General features: G+C 44.2%; 1 protein-coding gene across 1 annotated transcript in view; it reads right to left on the minus strand.

Moving 5' to 3' along the window:
• The window catches only part of RFTN2 (raftlin family member 2), a 135,370-nt gene that overhangs the window by 33,988 nt on the left and 80,125 nt on the right, over positions 1 to 21,257 (minus strand). Inside the window, exon 4 of the mRNA XM_068244843.1 lies at positions 1,028 to 1,301. Coding sequence (XP_068100944.1) covers positions 1,028 to 1,301 — 274 coding nt within the window. The remainder of the gene's footprint in view (positions 1 to 1,027; positions 1,302 to 21,257) is intronic.

The following is a 21,257-nucleotide window of genomic DNA, read 5'->3' on the forward strand; positions in this document are numbered from 1 at the left end:
GTTCCCACTAGGGTGACAGTTCAGAGATCCAACACTGCATAGATGCATCACTATACAGTTGCCTAGTGATGCAACAGTACAGCACTGGGGCCTCCAAACTGTGCGTATTAGCGATCACATCCAATTGCTACAGATGCACAGGTAATGTTCTGTTGTATGCACAACTAGTATCAAAATATAATATGTATGATATCATTTTCATCAGGACAAGCCAAAGAATATATTTTGAAGTGTTTTATAACTTTGGCAAAAGAGTGAAAAATGAAAAAAGGTGTATTTTCTGTGTGTACGCCTATTTTTTACATGTAGAATGACTATATATATATATATATATATATATATATATATATATATATATATATATATATATATATATATGTGTGTATATATCACTATAAAGGCAAAGGTATGTGTAAAAGTTATTGCTGTATCAATAGCGACACGGTGGAAATGCCAAAATTGCCAGGAACCTTAAGGGGTAGAAACCCTGGAACTTGAAGTCGAAAAGGCCTCTTTTTTATGGGAGTTTGCACATGTTTAGAAGTCTGTTGAGCTTTTGCGAATTTACTGTACCTCTTGGAGAGCTACTATGAAGATACTGCTGCACTCAATGGTATAGCAAAAGGGGCCCCGAGGGGCCCTCCCTCTACTGCAGTATTAGCTCTTTATTAGTCCTGTGTTGGTATTAATCACTTCTATAGATGCTTTGAATAGTAATAGTCATTAACAAACTGTTCCACATTCCCTTCTTGCACCTCTGACACTGTAGTTGTCTTTGGCAGGTTTTGGTGCATCGTATCAATTGTTATGTATAAAGTGCTTGGCGGGGGCTCAATGTAAAACTTATACTGGGGCCCACAGCTCCTTAGCTACACCACTGGCTGCACTAAATAAAAGGCTGAAGTTATATGATCAGAGACAATTAAACCCTTAGTGGTACTCTTATATAAGAATAAAATACAATACAGATATTTCATTGCAAAATAGGCACAAATATTGCTATGAATATGTTAATACAAAACTTCACCTTGATTTTTTCTCCGTTTTTGTAGTGTGCCCTCGTCAGAAAGGAATGAGTCATGTAAACTTTCATTTCCAGAATGAATTTCTTCATCTATTCCACTTTCAGAGGAATGTCCACTCAGAGTTCCTTCTTGTTGATTCCTGTACACATCATCAGTACCATTTCTGTTGCTGTTCTGCTCAGAGCTTTTTACCTCTGCCAAAGTATTTGTGGTCCGATGAAAGTGCTTAGTTAGAAATCCAATAAACCTCATGCCTTTTCTGGATGCTTCATTAACCTGCATTATAATATACAAGGAAGGATGACAGCATAAGGAGATCATTGAGGATATACCTTTACAGAACAAAAATAGATAACAAAGTGGAAAGTACAGAAAACATTTGACATGCTTACATTTTTATACATATCAACATCAGTTACGTCTGCGTTAATGTGATACACCGTACTTCAATAACTCAGAAATAGGCCTTTATCAATAATATTTTGCAAAGTTTATTTTACCTTTGTTTTAGGATACAGGTGTAAAAGGCTAGTGAGTAAAACTAATAGAGTTTGCCTATACTACCACCCCCCCCCCAAAAAAAAAAGAAAAAAAAGGAAAACAAACTTATTTACCTCGCCGTCAGTTCCTCTTAGAAGCACACCATTTTCTTCTTACTATGATTCCTTCCAGTTCTGGCAAGATTTTGTCAGAGCTGAAATATATCAGTTTCTGTCAGTTATAACTGATAGGACAACTGATGAGCAAGGTAATGTCCATGTTTCCCTATGGCTCACGTGGGCAGTATTACAGTTTAACAGAGCGCTGACCAGGAATCTGTTATGGGGTAGTGGCCATTTTTAAAAAGGAGGACGGAGAATTCCATCAATCACAATGGACAAACAGGACGCAGGCAGGAGAGGAGAAAGTGATGGATGAGCAGACTATGCGAGAAGTAAGTATGATATGTGTATGTTTATTTTGACTTTCAATTTTCAGTTCAGCTTTGATGAATGCCCCTGATGAGTCTTCTGACGAAACCGGTAGGGCGGGGCCTCAGGCGCGGTGTGCGGAGACGCTAAAGGAGGAAGGTGGCGGTGAGGACGTCCTGTTTTATATGCGCATTGAATCTTATATATTGTGAGTGCACTACTATGTGATTTTTAATCTATTAAAACGGAGTTACGCTATGTCAGCTATGTCTCTTGAGTTTTAAGGTCTGCTATTTCTGACCATCAAAGTATATGGAAAAGCGATTACAGCTGGTCAACATAGGATCAGCCAGTAGAGCTGGTGAGCGAGCATTTTGTATCATTTATCACTGTGGTGTGGACACTTGTGGAATTCACATGCGGAGCACGAGTGGTGGATGGGCTGTGAAGTTTAAACTTGATTACGCTATGTTACTCCTATGTTTCTGAGTACCACTTAGGAAGAAGGGGACTACAATACGAGGAGCTACAATCATACATATGCTTTATTTGCTGATCTGTGGATTAATCAGCTACCCCTGCTGGTAAGAGCAGCTAAGCCTAATAGTGAATGGGAAGATTTTGTGACTGTAAAGAATAAGTGGACTGCTCTGGATCATATGGGGTTATATGGACCCTTTTTTGTTTATATAAATAGGATACTACATAGGTGGACTATGTATGGCTATTGATAGCTATAGCCTTTGATCTGTATGTGCTTCCATACAATTTGTTCCTTCCACAGGAGGACTGTTGATGTTAATGCTGTGCATTAGTACTGTATAGGGGCTGTTATTTGTATCTTTTAGCGTAGAGATTAAGCTCTAGTTATAGGAGGGCCTATCTATTTATCTATTTAACTATTTGTTTGCACTTCAGTGCAGTTTATGTGTGTGTGATGTTGAGCGCTTCACCTTTTCCTTCATTCATTGAAGTCAGTTTTCCTGCATTCAGAATCCGCATGTAGTGGAAACTGGCGCTAATAGCCACATCCAGAAATCTGGATGCAGAAAAACTGATGCAGAACTGATGCAGAACTACTGGGCATAATGCATATGAATGCCAAGATTCTCGGATTTTCAACAGTAGATTTCAAAAGGGGAGTAAATATATATTAAACAGGGGGCAGTCAAATCTGGTAGACAATATAATACCTAAATACCAATTAGCCTTCTTATCCTCTTGAGGACCACAGACTTACATGCCCCTAATGACCAGGCCCTTTTTTTTTACATCAGCGCTCTGCAGATTTAACAGTTCGCTGCATGGCCATACAACTTAGCACACAAATTAATCTTGCCTCCTTTTCTTGCCACCAGCAGAGCTTTTTTGTTGGTGGCATCTGATTGCTGCTGTCATGTCATTTTCTTTTTATTAATTTAATTTTTTTTTATTAAATGATGTTATTTTTTTAACATTTCCCTCCCTCCTTCCGAGATCCAGCAATAGGATCACCTCTCATAGGCATTAGCCTATGAGAGGGATCGTGTTGTGAGCCATTCCAATGGACAGCCCCTGGACAGGGCTGTCCCCAGTACAGCGCTGCGCTAGATCGCAGTGCTGTACAAATGCAAATGGGCTGTTTTTTGTTTCTAACAGCCTGCCAGCTGCAATCGCGGGCTGGCAGGCCGATCATGGATCCCCACACTGCTTATTTACGGGCGCTCGCGCTAGAGCGAGCTCCTTGCAAATCTTGCGCTTTACGAGATCACACGCCCATGCCTGGTGGAGGAATAAGGAAGCCACTCTGCGGCCGCCATCCTGCCTTAGGCGGTCACAGAGTGGTTAAAGTGTACCTTAAAGGGACCCTGAGCAGTAGCACTTGGTATGCATTTAAACATACCCGTGTATAATTGGTTATGCCCCTCACTCACCCTGCACCGCATTAACCTCTCTGCCTGTTGGTTTATGCATTCCAAATTACATTACAGCGGCGACTCTGCCCAAAGTCACGCTGTGACCCCTGGAACTGGAAGTCTGCGGGTCCTCTCTGCACATGCGAGGCTTCCTGGCTTCTTCCTCCTCTGTTTCCCTCCCCTCTGCCGCGCGTCATGCTTAAATGCATACCCAGTGCTACTGCTTAAGGTCCCTTTAAGTAAAAAAAAGATTTAAACTATACTTACCTTAATGTTCTAAAGCACATGTGTAGGCCTGTAGGGCCACAACCATGCCAGTGTTTAGGATGGACTGAGAAAGAGAGGAATGTGTTCTACCTGATGGACCACACCTTTCCGGATTCAGTCCCATCAATTAGGTTGAGCTGTGTAAAAAATGTGTGAGGACCTTGGCCTTCGAAGGACCGGTTTGACATCCCTGTACTAGAGGCTCTTCATACCCCGCCAGGCTACTTTTTTTGTCCAGCCTCCTGTCTGTCTTGTCACTGTATGCCCTGTTCCTGGCCGTGACTGGGACCAGTCAGAGCCAGATGCATGTGCAGTACACTATACCCATGTATCGTGCTTGCACATGTTAGTGCACAGCAGCCTTGGCTGAGAGTGTCCTGGACATGCACAGTTCAGAAGGAATAGGAACTGTGCATGCCCAGGATGCTCCTGGCGATGGCTGCTACAAGCAGCCGTGCGGAGCGAGTACAAAGAGGGTGCATATGGACTGTGGATGCACCCTGGAGATCTAAGCAGGTGTCCAAATGAGTATATAGGGGCAAGGTGGAGACGTGGCCTGGAGGGGTCTGAAGAGCCTATAAAACTATTAAAGGTAAGTATATACTTTTCTTCATATCAGGTTTCCTTTAACTACTTTAGGTCCTTAGTGATAAAATCTACGCCCTGTTTTGATGGCTATCTGGCTGCCAGGGCATAGATTTCAATCCACTGACCCCTGGGAGCGAGTCAGGATCAGGAGCCAATGAAAGTGGATCCTGACCGGCTCACAGAAACTCTGCCGTTATAGAGACAGCAGAGTGGGTGGCCCAGGTTCCCGACATGCAGTGGTGACGGTGATTTCGGTGGGTATGTGCGGTGGTTCGTCATTATTTCTCTGTATTCTGCTGTTTCTGGTACCAGCAGTCTCTGGTCCTTAAGGGGGCAGAGACTGCTGGTACTTAAGTGGTTAAAATAGAAGGTATTTGCAATTATTCAGCTTTATGTGACCAAGAAAGATCTCCCATGATGCATCACTGTAGAATATACAAATCAGTACTTTAGATCCCTAAAAGCCAGACACACATGAGGAACTGATGGAGTGCAAAGTGTCTCTTATCTTTACTGGGCATCATGGGCATAACAATCGCCGGGGGAGGGGGGGACACGCTTCTGTACTTAAAATACAGAACCACAGTGGTGGCGCTATACATTACCTGCTGGTGGTAGGACAGGTCCTCCTCGCAACCCATCAGGAGTCGCATGGTAATAGGCTGTATGGTGCTTTTACGCTAAGAGGAGTGAAGAGGATCTGTCCCTCTGCCAGGGCTGGGTCGAGGCAGGGGCGAGAGAGGCTCCAGCCTCAAGGCGCTGTGTAGAAGGGGGGCGCACAACTCACTCAGCTATCATTCCCCTATTGAGTTTGAAGCAGAGGGAAATAAGAAAAGGGGATACATGGCAGTGACTGCAAGCAAGATAACTAGAGAATAGAGATTAAGGTGTAGGGGGGTTGGGGGCCCTGGGCCGCCTCTTAGTCTAATAGCAATCAGTGTGTGACGGCTGGGGTGGGAGGGATGGAGGGGCGCACTTTTGTGTCTCAGCCTTGGGTACTGGAGGACCTTGTCACGGCTCTGCCCTCTGCTAGAAGCTGGTAAGGTATGGTGTTCTGCTGCAGCTGACTAATTCCCTGCCACCTTCTACATCCACCTGGTATCTGTACAGGGAGTGCAGAATTATTAGGCAAATGAGTATTTTGACCACATCATCCTCTTTATGCATGTTGTCTTACTCCAAGCTGTATAGGCTCGAAAGCCTACTACAAATTAAGCATATTAGGTTATGTGCATCTCTGTAATGAGATAAAGGGAGGGGGGGGGCACCAAGAGCCCAATAGTGTGATATTGTATAGATGATAATTAATAATGAGTAATATAACAATTTAATACTCACAAACCAGGGTTACCATTAGGCAACCAATGTGAAGGCAGGTGGGGAGATTAACCTGACCCCACTCAGGATTAAAAGTCGCTCTCTGTAGATGGGAAGAAGATGGGTACAACCCTCCACCAAGGGTGGACTTAGCAATATGTAGAAGCTTTCCAGAGGCGCCAATAGAATAAAAGTCACTTAAACGAGCTTAAAACCGATGGGGCAGTGGTGGGCCTATCCCATCCATGCAGACAAAGCAAACAAAGGAAGGACTGTAGCATCAACAGTCAAACAACAATTTTATTTATACTCCACAGTAAAAATAGGCAACGCGTTTCACGGGCTCAATCCCGCTTCATCAGGTCAATCAAAAAGGAGCATACAGCTGAAAACAAAGTGTCAGAGGACATAGTGTAAGGCAGATTTTGTGAGTATCACTCATGTTCACAAACAATTCAATGTCAAAACATAACTATATGAACATCAAAACATATTCAGAGGTACTTATTATGCAACACTCTTAAATCATGCAATTCTATGCAAAGTGATTTTATGCAGAACATTTTCATGTAGAAAACTCCGGATTTAGCCTATTATTGGCCACTGTATTCATACAATACAGTGGCCAGTAGAGCTAATAGGCTAAATCCGGAGTTTTCTACATGAAAATGTTCTGCATAAAATCACTTTGCATAGAATTGCATGATTTAAGAGTGTTGCATAATAAGTACCTCTGAATATGTTTTGATGTTCATATAGTTATGTTTTGACATTGAATTGTTTGTGAACATGAGTGATACTCACAAAACCTGCCTTACACTATGTCCTCTGACACTTTGTTTTCAGCTGTATGCTCCTTTTTGATTGGCCTGATGAAGCGGGATTGAGCCGGTGAAACGCGTTGCCTATTTTTACTGTGGAGTATAAATAAAATTGTTGTTTGACTGTTGATGCTACAGTCCTTCCTTTGTTTGCTTTGTCTGCATGGATGGGATAGGCCCACCACTGCCCCATCGGTTTTAAGCTCGTTTAAGTGACTTTTATTCTATTGGCGCCTCTGGAAAGCTTCTACATATATCTCTGTAATGAGAAGTAGTGTGGTCTAATGACATCAACACCCTATATCAGGTGTGCATAATTATTAGGCAACTTCCTTTCCTTTGGCAAAATGGGTCAAAAGAAGGACTTGACAGGCTCAGAAAAGTCAAAAATAGTGAAATATCTTGCAAAGGGATGCAGCGCTCTTAAAATTGCAAAGCTTCTGAAGCGTGATCATCGAACAATCAAGCGTTTCATTCAAAATAGTCAACAGGGTCACAAGAAGCGTGTGGAAAAACCAAGGCGCAAAATAACTGCCCATGAACTGAGAAAAGTCAAGCGTGCAGCTGCCAAGATGCCACTTGCCACCAGTTTGGCCATATTTCAGAGCTGCAACATCACTGGAGTGCCCAAAAGGTGTGCAATGCTCAGAGACATGGCCCAGGTAAGAAAGGCTGAAAGACGACCACCACTGAACAAGACACACAAGCTGAACGTCAAGACTGGGCCAAGAAATATCTCAAGACTGATTTTTCTAAGGTTTTATGGACTGATGAAATGAGAGTGAGTCTTGATGGGCCCGTGGCTGGATTGGTAAAGGGCAGAGAGCTCCAGTCCAACTCAGACACCAGCAAGGTGGAGGTGGAGTACTGGTTTGGGCTGGTATCATCAAAGATGAGCTTGTGGGGCCTTTTCCGGTTGAGGATGGAGTCAAGCTCAACTCCCAGTCCTACTGCCAGTTTCTGGAAGACACCTTCTTCAAGCAGTGGTACAGGAAGAAGTCTGCATCCTTCAAGAAAAACACGATTTTCATGCAGGACAATTCTCCATCACACGCGTCCAAGTACTCCACAGCGTGGCTGGCAAGAAAGGGTATAAAAGAAGAAAAACTAATGACATGGCCTCCTTGTTCACCTGATCTGAACCCCATTGAGAACCTGTGGTCCATCATAAAATGTGAGATTTACAAGGAGGGAAACCAGTACACCTCTCTGAACAGTGTCTGGGAGGCTGTGGTTGCTGCTGCACGCAATGTTGATGGTGAACAGATCAAAACACTGACGGAATCCATGGATGGCAGGCTTTTGAGTGTCTTTGCAAAGAAAGGTGGCTATATTGGTCACTGATTTGTTTTTGTTTTGTTTTTGAATGTCAGAAATGTATATTTGTGAATGTTGAGATGTTATATTGGTTTCACCGGTAAATATAAATAATTGAAATGGGTATATATTTGTTTTTTGTTAAGTTGCCTAATAATTATGCACAGTAATAGTCACCTGCACACACAGATATCCCCCTAAAATAGCTAAAACTAAAAACAAACTAAAAACTACTTTCAAAAACATTCAGCTTTGATATTAATGAGTTTTTTGGGTTCATTGAGAACATGGTTGTTCAATAATAAAATTATTCCTCAAAAATACCACTTGCCTAATAATTCTGCACTCCCTGTATATTTACTGAACATTATGGGTGTAATAATAGCCCTTGCTTTCCCGGGCGCTTTTGCACTTAATATGCAGATGCTTCTCTGCATCTTAAGAACAGGAGTGGGCACCCCTATAACCTAGGTGGAGGGAACCTAAATAATGTGACTTGGGGGGAGTGGGTGGCCAACAGATCTCTGCTGTGGGGCCCGCACAATATACTTATGCCCCTGCTAGACATTCTTTTTCTTCTTTCTGTTGACATCTGTTGACATCTCATCCAGCCCAGACCTTATTCACAATGTCTTTCTCCCTATTAGATACCATCAACATTTAGCCTCACACCCATTCACTCCACTTACATAGAAAACAAAGGAGCCAACTGTGGTATAAAGCGCTATCACATTAAGTAACTGTAAAGTTGGTGGGTTATCGCAACAATGCTATACCCAGTAGTGATAACAGCGAACGGTACAAAAACACAACTAAAAAGAAGAAGCAAGCAACCTAGGCCCGTAAGTAAAGTGGTAATGAAATGGTTGCTGCTGCATCAGAATACAATGGCCACTGTAATCACATCAAGCCATCCTGCATCTTACACGCTCACACGTGCATACCAGCTGGCAAAAGGAGGAAGTCCACTAATCAAGGGAGGCCCCCTTGTCCACAAACAATTGTCAGCCAGTTCCTTTAAACATGACTCAGATAGCGCATAAAGTCAATCGAGATGAGTCAGCCTACTCACAGAAGCAGCGCAATTTGCAAAGCAGCCAAGCAGATAAGCAGGAAAGCTTCAGGTAGCATAGGTATGTCATCCCCTCCTAAAGTGTAACTGTCGGGCATAAAATCAAAAATCACTTCTTTATTTTTATCTGGTAAACAAGTAATAAGGATGCTAACCAGGCAATCCTGAAGTTAAAATCACTATTACTTTTCTTGTTGATAAATGATCATTCCCCAGTTTACCTGAAGTTGCAGGGCATGCTGGGTTGTCCTTTTTTGTTTCTCTATCTCCCCTTAGACTTAACTAACGCAGCCCGATTGGCTGAAGCCTCTTTCCCTCCTGTTTTCCCCTCCCACACCTCTGTTCCTCTCTGATTAGCAAATATTTCTCATGCTGAGACAATACACTTTCTATAGTGAAGGGCGGGCAAATCAGGCAGAGGAGAGTAGGGCAGGAAATGACATCAGGATTGGCTTCAAAATAGCCACACTTCAAATGGGTAATGCTAAGAAGGATTTTCTCTTTTTTTTACTGTAGAAAAATCACTAAAATCAAAATGTGGACAGTGCAATACATATGCTATGTAAGTAGAGCAAGTATTTATCTACTTATATATGTGCTTTTTTTTCTGAGAAAGTATGGCTGACAGCTCCTCTTAAGAGATAGGGAAAGCTGACTCCCTATATCCATAGATGGCCAGCCATTCACATTGGACTCATCTGTGGTATATACACTACCGCCCGGTAAAGGACTCTTACTCCTTCAGCGGGTGGAAGCAACCAAGCGTCCCGTGTGTGAAGATAGATCGCAGCAGCACCAGCTGAGCTTAGGCCAGCCACACGACCCATGTGTTTCACATCCAGCAGGATGTTTCATCAGGGTTTCAGTTTACTTAGGAATATTCACCCCCATTCTTATGTGTTCTTTAAAATGCTGTGAGCAACAAACTAACTTCCACCCACAACCTTTTCCGAGGAAAATCTCTTAAAATCCTGGTGCTGTGTGAAACTTGACTTTAAAAGTTTTGTTGCTGCTACACTTCTCAGTATACTTCTGCTGCTGCACTTTCCTATGAAGTCCTGAACTTCACAGATGCCTCCAGACCTGATAACAGGACATTTGGTGATGTGGGTCAATTGCATTCCTCTTATTGTACTTACTATGTTCTCCCTACTCCTCCATCTCTAATCTTGTCTTCATATGAGGTACATGCTTTAAGTCTATGTGGCTACCTTGCAAAACAAAAACAAAAGTTTGCTTTCCTAAAACAGAAAGAATTTGCGATAATTCAGGTTAGAGTGAGCTTGAGATGTCTCCCAGGCACCACTGCTGAATATATGCAAATTAACCATTGTACCCTTAGAAGCTAAACACACCTCCAGTAGTGTTGTCCGGATCATGAACGATTCGGATCTTTGATCCGAATCTATTTTATGAGTCGATCATCCGAATCATCAAAATGAACGATTCGGATCGCAAAAGGGGCGGGGCCAGAAGCGACACGCCCCATCTCAGCGGGCAGCGGGGTCCTGGAAGCAGAGCTGAGATGGATCGCTCTGTTGGATGCGAGGCAGCCTTGCAGGGACAGCAGGTAGATGAGAGAGAGGGGACATCGGTGCCACTGCCAGATATGTGTAGAGCACACATACTGGCTATAATGTGCTGCCCATTACAGGCTGTCTGTTCCGTAGTTGTGCCCAGTGATCACATTGGAAGCTTTTGGCTCAGCACAGCTCAGTAACTTTGCAGGCACTGTGATTGCACTGCACTCGGCACTAAACAGCTGCACTTATCTTCTAGGAATGCTTTCCTTCACTGTGCGACGTTTGCAGTCAAAGTATACAGATGAGCATATAGGTGAAATACATGTAAAGCATATGATTGCTGCATGTGGGTATTGTGTGCAAACATTTCTGCTCTCTGCTCGTCCCTCCTCCCATCTCTGTCCACTCCCTGCCCTCTGTCCACCATCTCCCCTTCTCTGTGTGTCCACTCCCTCTCCTTCTCCTGTCCACAGACCTGTCCTGCTAGTCATTTCACCCCGAATGCTTCGGTAGTAAAATGATCCGAGATTCGGATCAAAGATCCGGATCTTTTCAATGATCCGATTCGAATCATCCGGATCATTGAAAAGATCCGAACTTCCCATCTCTAACCTCCAGAACCGCTGGAATGCAATGATGTGTCAGCTTGTTAATGTGTACAGAGCCATAATAATCCAACATGCATACAGGCTGTTTCGGATTGTTTGATCCTCATCAGTGCATGGCATGGATTAATTTGGCTCTATGGAGTAGGGCTTGTAAATCCGAGAGGCACAGACTAACCAGCAAGCTCATGGTGACCCAGAACTCATTGGGGTGTGTAAGGGACTACAATGGTCCTAAAAGCCCCCTTACTAAGATGTTAAGAAAAACAAAAGTTTGCTTTCCTAAAACAGAAAGAATTTGCGATAATTCAGGTTAGAGTGAGCTCGAGATGTCTCCCAGGCACCACTGCTGAATATATGCAAATTAACCATTGTACCCTTAGAAGCTAAACACACCTCCAGAACCGCTGGAATGCAATGAAGTGTCAGCTTGTTAATGTGTACAGAGCCATAATAATCCAACATGCATACAGGCTGTTTCGGATTGTTTGATCCTCATCAGTGCATGGCATGGATTAATTTGGCTCTATGGAGTAGGGCTTGTAAATCCGAGAGGCACAGACTAACCAGCAAGCTCATGGTGACCCAGAACTCATTGGGGTGTGTAAGGGACTACAATGGTCCTAAAAGCCCCCTTACTAAGATGTTAAGAAAAACAAAAGTTTGCTTTCCTAAAACAGAAAGAATTTGCGATAATTCAGGTTAGAGTGAGCTCGAGATGTCTCCCAGGCACCACTGCTGAATATATGCAAATTAACCATTGTACCCTTAGAAGCTAAACACACCTCCAGAACCGCTGGAATGCAATGATGTGTCAGCTTGTTAATGTGTACAGAGCCATAATAATCCAACATGCATACAGGCTGTTTCGGATTGTTTGATCCTCATCAGTGCATGGCATGGATTAATTTGGCTCTATGGAGTAGGGCTTGTAAATCCGAGAGGCACAGACTAACCAGCAAGCTCATGGTGACCCAGAACTCATTGGGGTGTGTAAGGGACTACAATGGTCCTAAAAGCCCCCTTACTAAGATGTTAAGAAAAACAAAAGTTTGCTTTCCTAAAACAGAAAGAATTTGCGATAATTCAGGTTAGAGTGAGCTGCAGCTTATGTGGATTTTGGCCCTATTCCAGAATTTATGGACAGCTTTGCCGCTTGACTTTTTGCAGTTTTTCTAAGTGACTCCAGTTTTGCTGTAGGTGGCCATAGTATCCCCCTCTCAGCCAAGTTGCTGTGTATCACTAGCCTCTTTGGTCTAAAACAGAAAAAATACAGCCCCATACAGCTTGCTGGAAAGACACTTGATTTTGTAGCCACATGAACAACTAAGCATTTATGCTCTCTGACCAAATTCGTATTGCCTTTAACCAGGGGCATAACTAGAAATCACTGCCCCCCCCCCCCTGCAAAACTTTGGATGGGGCCCCTTCCCCACTTGCTTTCTGCACAGGTAAACTGAGAACCAATGCTCTTCAATTGGCTAGTGCGCACTTGAATGCGTTTTCCCCATGCAGATAAAAACTGACAGCACTCAAGCACTGCACACATTTTCTCTATCAATTACATTAGCTTCTGTGATAAAGTGTGCATGTTTTCACACATACAGACACATAGTTGGAAGAAAATACATACAGAAAGCTGACAGACGAGTGTGTTCCTAGCCTCAGCTTATTACACTCACTCTGTCCATCTCTGATGGAGTAGAACTGGCTCAGCAAACTTCTCTAGCATCACTACAGTAGACAGAACTTGGGGAGAGGTTGCAGAGGCTGAGGGCAGGGCGCTGTACACACTTAATAGAGACTTTCAGAACTTTGTATGATTCATTATCAGTAGCTGAGCAGATTCAGTAATTAGAACAATTGTGCAGAGAGCAGAAAGCTTTTTTCTCTCAATGCCCAGACTCCTCAAGCATCACTAGAGTACACAGCACTTGGGGAAGGGTAGAAAGGCTGGGGGTAGAGCAGCACTGTACACAAAACCCTGTTGAACACAAAATAGGGACTGTCTACAAATCTGTGTCTGAAAAACTCTGTATGATTCCTTACCAGTGGCTGACCAAATGCAGCCATTAGAACAATTGTGCAGAGAGCAGAATATTTTTTTTCTCCCTTAGTGATCAGCCTCTCGGGACAGGGAAAAGAAATACTCCCCCCACGGGGCCCCCTGTGGCTTCAGGGCCCCCCTGTGGCTGCATCTCTTGCAGGGACTACTGTTACACCCCTTCCTTTAACCTCTTTATATATTGATCTCTTCCACCCTCTGCCAGCCCAGGTTTAAATAAATACCAATCAAAGAGAAACCAGGAGAGGGGTGAAGGTTGACCAACTTTATATTGTTCTAAGCTTCCTCTGTCAGCAACATGTTTTATATTGTTTCTTTTAGTGGTTTGTTGTCCCTCAATATTTACCTTTGAGTATATTGTGTGCTATTATTGGATTAATAAATGATGCAGCTTCTACATTCATTGCTATAGGTATCTTCTCACTACATCTATATTATGTTTTATGATGCACTGCACTTAACCTCCCTGCCGGTTATCCCGAGCTCAGCTCGGGGTAACCTGCCGCGGAGGATTCCTCAGGCCCTGCTGGGCCAATTTGCATAATTTTTTTTTGTTACACGCAGCTAGCACTTAGCTAGCTGCGTGTAACTTACGATCGCCGCCGCTCCGCGCCGAATCGCCGCAACCCGCCGCATCAGAGGGTGCCCCCCCCCGAGACCCGTGCGCTGCCTGGCCAATCAATGCCAGGCAGCGTCGAGGGGTGGTTCGGGACTCCCTCTGACGTCACGACGTCGATGACGTCGGTGACGACATCGCGCCCGTTGCCATGGCGACGGGGGAAGCCCTCATGGAAATCCCGTTCAGAACGGGATTTCGGATGGGCATATGCGCCGGCGGCGATCGGCGCAAACAGGGGGACGCCGCAGGGAGGGGGGAAGCATGTAGCTAGCACTAGGCTAGCTATATGCTAAAAAAAAAAAAAATTTGCAAAAAACCACCCTCCCTGCCGTGCGCAGCAAATTTTTATAACGGCAGGGAGGTTAAACATTAAATCCGAACCACTCAGTGTACAGATCTTATCTGTATTAGTGGTTGCACTGTGTGAATTTTTCAGAAGTGTTCCTGAGGCCTTATCCTTGCAAACAAATATTTATCCAGTTCCTCTTAATTTTTTTTCTGATGAACTATGGTACAAATGAACTCCAAATTAATGCAATCACATATTGAGGGATGTTATTCTTAATTCTTAGTACTATTTGCAAGCTCATTGTTTCAAAGAAGGGTGTATCTCTCCCCAACTTTTCTTCTGAAAGACTCCACTGTTTTCTTACATAATCATGGTAGAGCCAGCCCCTAGAGGGTTAATACACCCGGTACTGGCTCTCCCTTCTTGATTACTGCAGGTGCGGGCCCCGGAGACTGGGGAAGAAGGAGAGGAGCTCCGCTAATTGGCTGCAGCTTCGCGGGCTTGCTGGAGCAGCCTATAGGAAAGGAGGACCAGATATAAAAGAGCCGGCAAGACGCTAGCGGCTGGCTGAAAGAAGAAAAGAATCATACCTTTTCCCAGCATGGACGTAATTGTGGCGGCGGTTCTGCGCAGGGCCAGGGCGGAGGACGGAGAGCAGTGGCTGCGCAATCTTATGGAGACATGCGACGAACCAGAGGTGGTGTCCGGCCCGTCGGCACCACCTGTAGAGGAAGCCTCATGTGTCTGTCCCCCAACCTCTCCTCGGGGCTCTGTGAGAGGAAGGAGTTCAAGCCGAGAGGAGGAGGAAGGGGCGGGCAGACGTGGATGGACAAACAAGAGGAGAGAGGAGAAGACGGAAGAGAAGGAGGGGGATGCAGGAGGAGCTCTTCGGCATGCTGGGCTAGGTAAACGTCCACGGAAAGCAAGGAGAGTGTTCTCGCCGCCCCCTCCTCGCAAAACCATGGAAAAGAGGATTTCTAAGGGAAGCAGAGGCCAGGATACCATGCCTCGGACAGCCCCTTCATCTACTCAAGCGGCAGCTGGAGCTGGAGAGGATGTCACTGCAGGTCCCAGTCAGGAAACTGCACAGCCTTCAGACAGGGAGAACAGGAGCTCAGTTCTGCCCGGTGAGTTACAAGATTCAGTTTCTGTCTATACCATCAATGCTTGTTTAAATGCATTATTTGACATGTTTAGCTGCTTAGCTGAGCCTGTTAAAGGGGCGCAGCAATTGAGTCAAGGGTCGGGGCAACCTGTTATCAGTGAGCCTGTGTCCCCTGCTTCAGTATTGGAACAATGAATTTGTTGACATTCTTACCCTTCTTCCTTCTTACAAGGACTTGAAGGACAAGAAGGAGGGTGAGGAGGACAGAAGGCGCCCAATTGTGCGCACTTTCAGCAATTGGCTCCAAGCTTTTTGCATTTATGCATTTATGCCAGTGTGTTAGGGGAAAGAAAGCCAGAGTTATGTACGGGTTTGTTTCAGCATCTAGATATAATTAATGACGCGTATAAGCAGTTCGGAGGTTCCGCCTGGTTTAGCTATGATAAGGCTTTCATTAAAAGAATGTCAGTACACTCATCTCTGACTTGGGGTACAAAAGAGGTTGGCCTGTGGCTGGGTTATATGCTTCCGCAGCGCTCTGCAGCACCAAAGCAGGCTTCCACCACGGTAAGCGGTTCCTTTAAAAAGGGGCTATGTTTCGCCTTCAACTAAGGCCCGTGTAAATTTTTGAGTAATTGCCGTTACAAACATGAGTGCAATTTCTATGGTGGCTCACATGCAGGGGCTAGGTGCTTTAAAAAGCTGGGTCTGCAGGCGCAGGGTCAGCAAAAAGATCTTTTTCTTAAGGGCTCCGACCCCAGTGAAAATTCAAAACATGTTGCAGTGGTTAAACAAGTACCCAAAACAGGAGATCAGTAACCTGCTTATCGAAGGCTTTACTACTGGTTTTAGAATACCATCTTTTAACGGTCAGGGTTGTGTGGTTGTGCTCAACCTGAAATTCGTGGATCTATTTTCTGGACAGACAAATTCCCTCAAGAAAAAAGACAGAACGGGAAAGACATCTTGCCAAAGGCCCACAGTTTGTAACCACATATAACAACAGAGCAGGCAGCATCAACCATATTATTCATACAAACTGGCCCCTACTTTTACGGGACCCCATTCTGAGTCAGCATTTACCCACGAAACCTAATACTATCTTCCGGAAGGCCAAATCTCTAAAAAACAAGATCGCAAAAAGTAATATTGGCTCTAAATCAAGGAATGCCTGTCAGAATATGTTCGGTCTGACTGGCAACTATACTATAGGTGTGGAAAATCCAGATGCAAGTGTTGCCCCTATATACAACATCGGGAGAAGAACATAACAAGCGACCAACACACCACTCAGGTGAAACAGTTCATCAATTGCGCTACCCCTTATGTAGTATATCTACTATCCTGTGACTGTCCAAAATATTACATCGGATGAACAACACGGGTTCTGAAAATACAAACTCCATCAGAAATTCATAGCCCTGCTGGTCCCCCACAGCAACAACAGGGCCCCTATTCTTTTCCCTCCTCCCCCCCCCCCTTTTTCTTGTATCATTGATTATATTTATATTGTTGTAAGTCACACCATTGGTAGGCATATGTCAGTGCCCAGGGTTCCTCAATATGTATCCTTGGGCCCTTTTTCGCACAAGTATACAATGGTGTTCCTTCCTTTTTAGCGTAGTTGCATTGTTTGTGTGTATATACATATCTATGTGTGTGCGCACGTATGTCTGCATGTGTATATATATATATATATGTACATGTATATATATATATATATATATATATATATATATATATATATGTATATATATATGTATATATATATATATTTCCCTGGTGCTTCCATGGCAGCATACTATGGGTTCCGGGTCCCGCCCCCTAACCCCATTGGACACCATAACTATAAGTTTTTTGAGTGCACTGAGCCCCACCATTCTTTTTCCTTTGTCCTCCCCTCCTCTTGGACACTATTTATTGCTATCCCTGTTTCTTTCTTTCTGTAATTCCCCCAGGGTTTATCCCTTTCCCTGGGGAAGTCTCTTATAGGGGCTAAATGCTTCTCATGAGATCCCGGTTATAGTCCCGGTGTTGTATTAACTTGTTAAATACAGGTTGTTTTATGCTGCCTTCTGTAACTTTTTTCATTCCCTATCTGTCAATTCATCCTATCTACGTATGGGCTGCAGGGTGGTCATTGAACAGCTAGAACGCTGTTTTGCAGTATTAGGGTCTCCATACCTTGTTTGTCTCATGTTTTCAGGATGGACGAGCGGTTTTCCGGCATGCTGCGGAGGGTAGACGGCGGAGGAGTCCTTCCGGCAACCTGGGCGTCTCGCTCGAGAACGCCGAGGCTGTAGCGTGGAGGGAAGTGTCGGGCAGCCGAGTTCTAGCGCGGGCGCGCGAGACTTGCTCTGGTTTTGTCCTCCAGGCGGGGATCCGCCTCTCTTCCGCCCTCTTACTACAGCGGCGGCCATCTTGGTTATGGGCAGCTCGTTGTGAGCATGCTCAGAGCCGGGGCTGCCTATTTAAGCGGCGTTTTTGGGGCTGGAGGCTGCTTTTCTGTAGCTCTTCAGCCCCTACCGCTATCAGCACCGGAGAAGCCCTGCCTAATACTTCTTTTAAGAAGTAAGTAAAAAAAAAAAAAAAAAAAAAAGAGAAAGGGGAATCAAAATGTAGATAAAATTACTTTGCTACATATATGGAGTTATATATGTGTTTAAATACACATATGTATGGACAGGTATATGTTCATATATGGGGAGGATAGCTGGCATTTCTTTTTATTTATGTATTTGTGCGTACATATGCTTGGATATGGTTAGATGCGTCTTCTTTCTAGGTATATATTGTTTTTAGATATAATATTTATTCTAAACTTTTCTTTTTCCTCCCTCATGGCAGCTTGACTATATCTTCAGCAATATACTCCTGAATGGGTGGTAACAAGCACCGAAAGGAGCCTCACAGGTAATTCCTGAAAAAAAAAAAAAAAAAAAAAAAAAAGGAGGGTCTGTGGCTTTATGGGTACTAATTAGTATTCCTCTTTAGCCCTTCTAGACCTAAAAATAAAGAAGATCATCATGCTTCGGATAAAGCAGGAAACTACTATTATTCCTCTACACAAAGAGTGAGATCAAGAAGTAGAAGTAGATCGAGAAGACGCAACGAAAGATCGCCTTCATACGACTCCTACTATAGATCTGGTTCAAGATCAAGAAATAATGCATCATATCGATAGCGTAATCCATCGCCAATCAGGCCACCGCAGGGTGATTGCTGGATGTGTGGAAGGAAATCTCTGCCAGATAAAATTGTGTGTGAAAAATGCTTTGAAGAGAAGTCCGCAGACAAGTCGGAAGATTCATCCAGAGTTTTGGATCTCATTAAACAAGCAGTTAGAGAAGAACTGGCGTCAAAGATCCCAGCCTTTGCTTCGACTTCTGCTCAAGAGGATACGGTTCTTCCTGGTCCTTCAGCCTTGGAGGATAGGTCTGGTCACCCGGAAACTGTCTTAGAATCTACCTCTGACTCGGAAGATCACATGAACTTCCAATTTTCTTTGGTGGAACCATTAGTGAGTGCGATTAAAGAAGCTTTACAGTGGAATGATCCAGAAGATGCGTCTGAAGATATAGGAAAATATTACCCTCATTTAACAAAGTCAGGCCCATCTTTTCCGTTCATGAAAGAAATTAAAGGTGTCATGACAGACGAGTGGAATAAGGCGGAGAACAAGACTCCCTTCACGAACAGATGGTCGAAGCTTTATCCGTTCAAAGAAACAGACGCAGAAGCCTTACAGACTGCTCCATTGGTCGACGCCTCCATTGCTAGTCTCGCAAAACATGTAACACTGCCGATGGAAAATTCGGTCGCCTTTCAAGATGTTCTTGACCGTAAAATGGAAAGTGAATTAAAAAAGACGTACTTGTCTGCTGGTGCTGCCTGCAAAACTTCAATTGCTTTGACTTCCCTTTCGAAAGCTATGAGAATTTGGACAAATAATATCGAAGAAGCAGTGAAATCAGAAGCAGAGGTTGATCAGATAGTCTCGGCACTGGAAGACCTCAAAATAGCGTCCGACTTTGTTAGTGAAGCAGCTATAGATGGAGTCAGAGCATCGTCAAGAGCCATGATGTCTTCCATTACAGCCAGGAGAGCCCTTTGGCTAAAGCCCTGGAAGGCCGACTCTTCTTCCAAACAGAATTGGGTAAAGATACCATTTAATGGAAAATATCTCTTCGGGGAGAAGCTAGACAGTGCTATTTCAAAGAAAACGGGTGGAAGATCAGGTCAAATTCCTCAAGACAGGCAGTTTAGAAAACAGAAGTATGTACAAAAGTCTCAGCCTCAGTTTCAAAGGTTCAAGAGTCTTCGCTCCTACAAACCTGGGAAAGAATTCCAAAGGAAATGGCAGACCAGTCAATCATCTGTAACTAAAACAAATAAGTCGGTCACTCGCCAGGCTCAGGGTAAGCCCTTTTGAGCCCCTGTCCGCCCACACTCAGGTTGGGGCGAGGCTGTTAGCCTACGCTCGAGTGTGGGCGGACAGGGTTTCAAATCCTTGGGTTCTGGCGACTGTGAGCAAAGGCCACCGGTGGAAATTCGAGTCTCGTCCAGGAAACATATATCTACCAACCAGACTTCCCTCTTCAAAACTGAAGAGAAAATGCCTGCTAGATTACGTCAAGCTGTTGATATGCCAGGATGCGGTTCAACAAGTTCCTGTCTTACAGAGAGGCAAAGGTGTTTACTCACCTCTGTTCTTAGTAGCCAAGAAAACTGGAGACTGGCGTCCTGTGATCGATCTAAAAAGATTGAACAAACATATTGTTTTACCAAGGTTCAAGATGGAGTCCCTACAGTCTATTATCCTCTCAGTACAGCCAAACGACTTTATGGTGTCAATAGATTTGAAAGACGCATACTTCCATATTCCAATACACCCTCAATACCAACAGTTCCTTCGGTTTGTAATTCAAGACATACATCTGCAATTCAGAGCTCTCCCTTTCGGTCTCTCCACCTCGCCCAGAACCTTCTCCAAAGTGTTACAGGCTGTCATAGCGCTACTGAGAGAGAGAGAAATACGGATTTTCCATTATTTGGACGATATCCTGATATTGTCCAGTTCCCGTCATCTTCTTCTCCAACACACTCAAATATCCTTGAAGTTGCTAAGAGACCTAGGTTGGATTATCAACTTTCAGAAAAGTCAACTGATTCCTTGCAGACAGATGGTGTACTTGGGCGCCAGCTTCAATACTCTCCTGAACACGGTTTCTCTTCCTCCTTCAAAGATCCCGTCCATCACTTATTGGATCTCGAAAGCTCGGGTTGCCAATCAGATGTCCGCGAAAGAGTGCCTTCAACTCCTAGGGACATTGGCAGCGACCATCCCAATGATAAAGTGGGCACACTGGCATATGAGAGGTTTCCAGTTACCTTTCCTACTACAGTGGAACAGACGGCAATTGCAACAAAGAATTTGGATATCTTCCCAAATGAAAGACTCTCTCCTATGGTGGTTGGTGGAAGACAATCTGTTGAACGGCTTCTCTCTTCAACCGTCTCAATGGATTTACCTGACGACCGATGCCAGTCTGTTCGGTTGGGGAGCGTGGTGTCACAACCACATAGTGCAATCACGTTGGCATTACCAGAATGTCTACAAAAATTCGAATCTCTTAGAATTACGAGCAGCTCGCCTAGCCTTGAAAGCCTTTGCACCGATGCTGAAGGGGAAATCGGTTTGTCTCAGGTCAGACAATACCACAACAGTGGCATACATAGAAAATCAAGGAGGGACCCACAGTACAATTCTGGCACAGGAGGCGGCCGGTCTCTTTTCATGGGCAGAAGAAAATCTGGAGAGCCTCAAAGCGATGTATA

Source organism: Hyperolius riggenbachi, chromosome 7 (assembly GCF_040937935.1).
Source record: "Hyperolius riggenbachi isolate aHypRig1 chromosome 7, aHypRig1.pri, whole genome shotgun sequence".
In the NCBI taxonomy this organism is placed as follows: domain Eukaryota; kingdom Metazoa; phylum Chordata; class Amphibia; order Anura; family Hyperoliidae; genus Hyperolius; species Hyperolius riggenbachi.